Source organism: Morone saxatilis, unplaced genomic scaffold, assembly GCF_004916995.1.
Source record: "Morone saxatilis isolate NCDOM2014 unplaced genomic scaffold, NCSU_SB_2.0 Contig4, whole genome shotgun sequence".
NCBI lineage: Eukaryota > Metazoa > Chordata > Actinopteri > Moronidae > Morone > Morone saxatilis.
Window position 1 is genome coordinate 13,897,558 of NW_023339984.1, and position 8,970 is coordinate 13,906,527.

At 35.1% G+C, this 8,970-nt stretch overlaps 1 protein-coding gene across 1 annotated transcript; it reads right to left on the minus strand.

Moving 5' to 3' along the window:
• Window positions 1-5,440: 5,440 nt before the first annotated feature.
• LOC118337862 (cerebellin-4-like) lies at window positions 5,441-7,644 on the minus strand. The gene is made up of 3 exons (XM_035674985.1): window positions 6,897-7,644; window positions 6,633-6,761; window positions 5,441-6,040 (listed from the first exon to the last, which is right to left on the minus strand). The coding sequence occupies exons 1-3, from the start codon at window positions 7,180-7,182 to the stop codon at window positions 5,760-5,762; spliced, it is 696 nt and encodes a 231-aa protein (XP_035530878.1). The 5' UTR covers window positions 7,183-7,644; the 3' UTR covers window positions 5,441-5,759.
• Between the last annotated feature and the right edge of the window lie 1,326 nt (window positions 7,645-8,970).

Consider the following 8,970-nt stretch of genomic DNA (forward strand, 5'->3'; position numbering starts at 1 on the left):
TTACCAAAACTGGTTCTGGATTTTGGATGGAAGTAACAGAGGATCTACACACTCCTGAGGATCACTAGGACACTCCTGATGTTGTACCACCCCAGCAATAGGCTATTCTAGCTTCTATGCTCTGGTAAATCCCTTGGTTTGGTTTGAGTCACTTTGGATATTATGGTTGGACAGTTTCTTTGCTTAATCTCTTCCACAAGTGTAAAAATTAAGACACAGGATGAATTCTAATCTATCTATCTAATCTAATGTCTGTCATACGTACTATAACCACGAAATTAAGTGTTTTTTCACAGCAATATTTACTGTAAATAATATGAACATAATCAGAATAAAGTGGCATGTAGATGAGTAATACTGTTGAGTCTTATCTGTGTTTGTCATTCTTGTGTTAGTTCAGTAATACTGATGTCCCCTGAGTTTCCATGAATCTAGGAGGAGTTTTCATTGTTTAGTAATAGATAACTGATCTGTGTTGGCTACAAGCAAACAACATCAGTCAAGGATTTAAGGTTATTTTTTTTCATTTTCAATGCAGGGTTGTATGATGAGCAAGCTGCATAACTTTGGAACACAGTTCATTGCTCAAAACCTAAGTTGGACTATTTTATGTGATTTCACAGTAATATTTACTAAATGTGAACATAATTATCAGAATAAAGTGGCATGTAAATGAGAAATACTGCTGTGTCCTCTTTGTGTTTGTCATTCTTGTGTTGGTTCAGTAATACTGATGTCCCCTGAGTTTCCATGAATTTAGGAGTGGTTTTCATTGTTTGGCAATAGATATATGATCCATGTTTGTTGTACTATAAACTTTCATGGTTATTTTATTGTCAATGTCAGGTTGTATGATGAAATTCAGATATGGTTCTCTTTATGCTACTTGTAAAACAAATAGATTGATAAGTGAATTTTAAGTCATGAAATTAAAAAAAGTGTTGAGGATGAATTTAGCAGTGTTACAGCCTGAGGGAAGAAGCTAAGTCTTCTTCCCAGATGGCAGCAGATTGAACAGACTGTTGCTGGGCTGGGTACAGTCTTTTAGTATCCTTGGGGCTTTATGGTATACCGGATGTGGGGCTGCATCAAGACTCTTTTAAATCCTCTTCCTCATCCACCTCACAAGATCACAGTGCCTGATCAGTCAGTTTCTTTTGTGAAACATTGCTTACTTGTTTTTTTTTTTTATTCCAGTAACCCTGCTCTCCTCTGCCTGCCGTTCGGTTTTCCTTGGTTACGGTCTTTGTCTCCAGCCACCACCCTCGCATTCCCTGCCTCTCTCCCCAGGATCCAAACTTAACTCAACAATCCACAATTTATTATTTTGTTTGGCACCAAATGNNTATGATTATTTGATTAACAAGACTAGTGAAAATAAAACACCTCAAAGATTTGGTACTAACCCTGTAGATCAGGGGACTCAAACAGCCAGCCCGGGGCCAATGGCATTATTTCATAAATATAATATAATCTGGCATGCAGGATTATTATTTTTAAATAAATGTTTCTAGTTGTTTCATATCAATTTAAACTACCGCTTCATTTTCCTATTAAAATAGAATCCCAATTCAATTTCTTTTGTATTATTTTGTTTGGCACCAAATGATAGCAAAGGTCAGAGGTTTAATGTGTGCACACAGTTGAAAAGCAGAGAGCAGATAGCTGAATTCAGTGAGTTACAGGTACTGAAGAAAAAAGTGTTACAACCGCACCCTGTGTTCCTATATCTCTGTTCTTTTTGATTTTTATTGGGTGTTTTGGATGTTTGCTTTTATGTTTTAAATGCAATGTATTAACTGAAGTGAAGAGTGTGATGTTTAATGCTCTACCAGTTGCCTCAAGAGACACAAAATGTGTCCTGTAAGGTTTGTTAGAAATCTGCAATGCAGAGGTCAGAATTATTGGTGGAAACACACATTTAAAATTCATTCACTTCTCACTTTAACTTATTAATTATTGTTTGTTCCATTTCTATTACAATCTGTTGAAACATCTAGAGTTTTGAACTCTTCATGTTGTAAAATATACAAAGAAAAGGATTGAGAATTGGTTTTGTAAAGAAATAGCAAACCACATACAGCACTTTTACATTCTCATTTTATAGGAAAGTATTCATGGAAAAATACAAATGTTTCAAAATTAGTATAATTAAAATATTTTAAGATACAACAAAAGAGGTTGACTTGACAGAGATAAATAGATAGATTGTAGATCAGTAACAAGTATAAGCTCTCAGATGAGGTTTTATTATTAATTCTAATCTAACTTTCCAGATAACACACTGTAACATAGTCTGTAATCTGTTTAATAGTTACTTGTTGTACAAAGGGGACTTAAAGTAGCTGTAATGAATAGGAACCAATAAAAAGTGAACATAGCATTTTGAATACTCTTCTGTTAAAGACATTTTAAAACTGTAATGACAAATAAATCATATCTTTATTCACTGTTCAAACCTGACCAGAAAAACCACTGAAGGGTGGTTAATGAAATTGTCTCCCAAACATGTGTTATCAGCCCCGTCATGTGATGTTGTGTGATCATAGGTCGTCACAACACCCTCGTTGTTCTTCATGAGGGTTAGAGATACTCTCTGTGATCCTCCAGCATGATAAAAGAAGGTGAAGTAGTAAATCCCTGGAACAGGTGCAGTGAAGATACCTGTGGAAACAGCATTTTATTCCAACATCTGACACAGCTTTATGGAAGTCCTTGAATCCTTTTTGGGGAGTGTTTTCAGACCTTGGTGGAATACACTGAAAGTGCTCTCTCTCTATTTACATAATGTAGTAATCACATCTTTCTATCACAGAATCAACACAATACATGTTTAAAATAAAAACATTAAAGTGACCAATAGTTGGAATCAGTTAATTTACACATCACTGATTTCCTAAAATTCCTGCTATATATATATATAGTAAACATTTACTCCATTTTAAAATACATGTATGTTTTTTTTATTAAAATTGTTTATTTACATTTCCAGTGTTTCCCAAAATTACTCTTTAGAAAGATAAATTAAAGATAAATAAATATCCCTTTTTTTTATAGAATTACCACATTTCCTCAGACTTACTTCTCAGGCCATTTTTCTTAGAGAAATGTCACAATTTCAATCAAAAATGGGAATGTCATTATTTTTACTAGTATTTGGTCATAAACTAAAGACCAATTGATGATGGCCCTAGATGAAAAGTTAAGGGATCAATATTATAATCCTCTGGGAATCTCTTTACCTTATTTACCCCAGAGGAAAAATCAGAGGATGATGAAAGTCTATCAAATCCATCCTCTGTGTTTTATTCCGACAGCAGTATATGAGACAGATAATCTGTGAAAAGAATCTGCTTCCTCTGGCTTGTTCCAGCGCTCGTAATGGCATTTATAACCAACAGCATCCAATCAGAGTTAAGACAGCAATTGCTGAGTTACATATTTATTTGTAAATTAAGAAATTATAAAGTCTGTACTTACCAGTGAATTGACTGTAGGCACTCTGCCCAATGTTGTTTTAACTACTTTGTAGACTACAGTTGTTATCTGTACATTGAAGGTCCAATGTGTCCACTCCCACCTGACTGCTCCACTGAACACTACATGGTCTCTTCTGTGTAAAGAAAAAAATTGTGATCACAATTATTTGTAATGTTACTTTCCACAACTCGTTATATTGGGTTTATTCTGATACCCCAAATAGTCCAAACTGAAGTCTTAAAGTTAATCAGGCCAAAAAAGTTTTTTTCCCCCAGCTTACTTTGCTCTTCAGTTCCAAAGAATCTGTTTTCACTTCCTTCCAGTCTGTATTCACCTGTCCTCAGTTGGTTCCCATAACTTGTCTGTTTTTCTTTCATGGCACCCAAAAAAAAAAAAACTCTATTCAAGAAATCACACATGTCGGGAAGCAATGAACTGTGTGTCTACTGTTATTCTGTTTCAAGGAAAAAAACAATTAACATCAAAAACCCGATGGCCAAAAAAATCAGGCACCTGCAGTAATAGCACATAAGGAACAATATAAGTAAGTTCATCTTCCAAGTGATGTACAGCGTCGTACAGTCACTTAAAAACTCTGAGTGATATTCCCTCGGCCGCTTTTCTTGTTTTTATAGAGGCCTCTGTTAAACTAATTAACATCAACAGTTGACAAGTAACTTTTGTTATCTGTTAACTATCTGTTTACCTGTTTCAGTGGATTGCAGTTGATGAAATTTACTGCAATCAATTAACTTTTGATATCCTTGGAAATGAAACCAAAATATTTCTCAACTCCCCTTCACTGGTTTACAGCAAAAGCTAATGTGTTTCAGGGGATTTTAGCGAATTAACCAATAAATAGGAGGGGAGTTATATTGAAATTATGTATTCGATTGTTTTCAGATAATACACCCCTAAACGAACAGCCGTGTACACTACTGTGGAAGCTGTGCATCATTTTATAGCATATTCATTACCAATCTGCGTTGTCCTAGACTCTATGTCATACGCGGTGCAGAAACCACTGATATGATCTCTACCAAGCAGCTGTATTTATCAGTTTTACACAAAATGCCCAGATTTTATTTACATTATACGGACACTATTAATATTGGACACTTTATTTATAACTGGTTCTTCAATTTTCATGGCTACTGCATTAGGTCATCTTTTTTTTCAAATTCCAGGACTTTTTAAAGAACATAAATATAGAATCTGCTTTTCAGTCATTACACAATAAAGCAGCACACTTCATAACATAGATCATTGAATTGATTCTATATGGGTTTCCACTTTTTCATACACATTTAAAATCTTTTTTGAATCTCTTTTGTCTTTGGTTGAAAATGTTTGTTGACATGCATTTTTTATCATCTTACAAATGTGAAGAAAAATCCACTCACAACTTTCTTGGAATTTTGATTCTGTCTCAGGATCGCCCTCTGCTTTTGGAAGAGCTGGACAGTTTGGTACAAAAAGTGTTACAACCTCACCCTGTCCCCCTATATGTCTCTGTTCTTTTTAATTTTCATTGGGTGTTTTGTGTTTCTGCTTTTATGCTTCCATTTATGTTTTAAATCCAATATGTAAATTTAAGTGATTCACTGCACAGGCTTGGCACAGCAGAGGGTGCTGTTTATTGCCCTACCAGTTGCCTCAAGAGACAAAAAATGTGTCCTTTAAGGTTTGTTGGAAATCTGTAATGCAGAGGTCAGAATCATTGGTGGAAACACACATTTGAAATTGATTTACTTCTCACTTTAACTCATTGATCATTGTTTGTTCCATTTTTATTATGATCTATTTATCCAGCTAGAGTTTTGAACTCTTTATTTTGTAAAATATGCAAATAAAAGGATTGAGAATTGGTTTTATAAAGAAATAGCAAACCACATACACCACTTTTACATTCTCATCTTTTAGGATTTCATAGAAAAACACGAACGTTTCAAAAATACTCTTAAGATGCAACAAAAGAGTTTGATTTTATTGTTTTTGAAGAGAAAAACAAGATACATAGATAGTAGATAATTAACAAGTATAAGCTCTCAGATGAGGCATTATTATTAATTCTGATCTAACTTTCCAGATAACACACTGTAACATAGTCTGTAATCTGTTTAATAGTTACTTGTACACATCCAAGTTGTACAAAGGGCACTTAAAGCAGCTGTAATAATAGGAATCAATTAAAAGTGAATAATAATAATTTCAGATCTGTTAAAAGAAATTAGAAATTGTAACTGCAATGACAAATAAATCATATCTTTATTCACTGTTCAAACCTGACGGACCAGAAAAGCACTGAAGGTGGTAGCGAGGTTGTCTCCCCACACATGTGTATTTGCAAGTAAGTGCATATACACCTGGTCCCCTTGCTGCAGCTGCAAGAACACTGCATTGCCACCGTTATCAGCCCCGTCATGTGATGTGCTGTTATCAGCGGTCTTCACAACAGCCTCGTTGTTCTTCATGAGGGTTAGAGATACTCTCTGTGATCCTCCAGCATTATAAAAGAAGGTGAAGTAGTAAATGCCTGGAACAGGTGCAGTGAAGATACCTGTGGAAACAGCATTTTATTCCAACATCTGACACAGCTTTGATGATGGCCCTAGATGAAAGGTTAAGGGATCAATATTATAACAGTTCATCCTCTGGGAATCTCTGTACCTTATTTACTCCAGAGGAAAAATCAGAGGATGATGAAAGTCTATCAGATCCATCCTCTGCGTCCCGTAGCGTCTGTGTAAAATTTCCTATCCTTCTAGCAATTCATCTCCTGGTTATCTCGATGGTGTATTGACATATACTGACCAACACTATCAGACTTAAAGCCATTCTGCTAGCATGGGTAAAATGTATACTGTATTCAGATTATAGTGGAACGGAGAAGGACCCAGTGGAAGTTATTAAAAAGAATTTGCTCTCTTTGCTTTTTTGCCTTTTTTTGTCACATTTCCTGTAACTTTCACTTTATCCTGACAGCAGTACATGAGACAGATAATCTGTTAAAAGAATCTGCTTCCTCTGGCTTATTCTAGCACTCCTAATGCCATTTACAACCAACAACAACCAATCCGAGTCATGAAAGCGATTGTTGAGTTACATATCTATTTGTAAATTAAGAAATTATAGAAAAAGTCTTTACTTACCAGTGGATTGACTGTAGGCATTGCCAATGTTTGTTTTAACTGTTCTGTAGACTAAAGTTTTATCTGTATCAAAGGGTCCAATGTGTCCACTCCCACTTATTGCTCCACTGAACACTATCATGGTTCTTTCTGTGTAAAGCAAAACATTTTGATCACATTATTTAGTAAATTTACTTCTACACTGTTATATTGTGTTTATTCTGATACCCAAAAGAATTCTCCACTGAAGTCTTAAAATTAATCAGGGCAAAAGTTTCACTTTACCTTTGCTCTTCAGTTCAAGAATCTGATTTTCACTGTCCTTCAGTCTGGTTTCACTGTCCTTCAGCCTGGTTTCTGCATCCTTCAGTCTGGTTTCACTGTCCTTCAGCCTGGTTTCCATAACTCTCTGTTTTTCTGTCATGGCACCAATCTCTTTCAGCAAATCACACATGTCTGGAAAGCATGACTGTGTTTTACTCGTTCTTTCTGTTTCAGGATCATTAACATCATCCTGGGCCAAAATCAGGCTGCAGTATAGCAGCATAGACAATACAATGGTAAAATTCATCTTCCAAGTTGATTCAGAGTCGTTCAGTCACCTAAACTCTGACTGATATGATCCCCCTGGCTGCTTTTATGTTATTTATAGAGGCTCTGTTAATTTTTAATATCACATTTGAATAACAACTTTGTTATTTTGTTGCTGACTGATGTGATCCTGATGGCTGCTTTTATGCTGTTTGATGATGACTAGTTAATTTTTAACATGCCATTTAGTACGTGACTTTATTATCTTTTTTTTTCTTTTTTCCTATGGGGATCAATAAAGGAGCATCTCATCTGATCTGTTTCATTAATTAATCATGCATATTCCATCAAAAAATGCTAATGCTAATTTCACTTTATCTTTGTTCCTCAGAATCTGGTTTTCACTTTCCTTTAGTCTGGTTTCTCTCTCATGAGATCACACATATCGGATAGCACACTGTAAAAAGTGAGACTACGGTTACTATTCATGAAGTAAATAACAGTAACCTATGCATAATAAAAAGGAAAAAGTGAAGTTTGGATTCACATTGAACTAAATACAACAAATCCCATTTGTATTAATTCAGTTTTACTTAGTTTTGTTTGAATGAAATCAGCTGTGAATCACTTAGTAGAATTTAATTGTATTTTATCAGGAAAGTCAAAGATGCAGAAATTTGTTAATTTTTACTCATTGTGAGGTCTTTAGTTTTAATCACCTTACACTAGGTCATTTTTCCAAAGGTAAGACCTTTTTAATTATCGTTTATTAATGAACAGTTTACTACAATGTACTGTGCTGTATGTCAAAATTAATTGATTTGAAGTCAGTTTGTTGTCTTTGATTTGACAAAGAGCATGGCAAGGACTGAAAAAGTGGTCTTGGCTCAATGTCACAACTTTATATTACTTTCCCAATTACTGCACAATGTTATACTGTATAATGCCCTTAAGAACAGCTAATCTAATTTCTAGCAGTTTTCCTGGCATCAGCCTGAGCTTCCACCCCTCGCCCACATAACAAGCTGGTTAGCTAGTAGTTGACTGACCGCATTAGTGCACAAATTTAAAGGTCCAGTGTCTGACATTTAGGAGGATCTATTGGCAAAAATGGAATATGACATTCATAAGTATGTTTTCATTAGTGTATAATCACCTGAATATAAGAATTGTGTTATCCTGTACAGTAGCCCAGTGGCCATCGTAGTTTCTCCTGCACACTTCACAGCCAATTTTCCTTCCCAGGCCTCTCAAATAGAGATGCGAGCAGTGGTTATTTAATTGCAATCTGCAACTTTACCTACATACTGGTCCTTTAAGAAGAAACGTTCTTGCTCTCAGAGGTGAGTAATTATGATTTACATACTACATTTTGTTTTCGGTCATGGTTTGTCTTATTTTATTGAAGTTCATGTGCGTTTCCTGTTTTATTTTGTATTTACCTCTTCCTCTCATTTAAAATCCCTTCACTTACTGCCCTTGTGTGTTCCTCTCCAGTTGTAATTGTTTTCCAAGCCCTAATCAAAAAAAGAGTTGAACCGTTTGACATACAGTAGCAGTTATTGACTTTGGCTGTCAGATTATTTATTGTCTAAACAAATGAATATGGTTTTTCTCTTTCTGTAGATGATATTCATGTGTATACAAGTAGACAACGTAAAAAGGGTAATGCTCTTTAGTAAAAACCTGGAAGGAGAGGTAGATGGCGGACTTGAGTGACTGTGTATAATAGTATTTTTGGAAGGCTGCATTAGTTTGTAATGACCGCAGTGTCACTATGATTGAATAAGTTAAAGCCGTTGACACCAAGACAAACATGCTGGTTCAC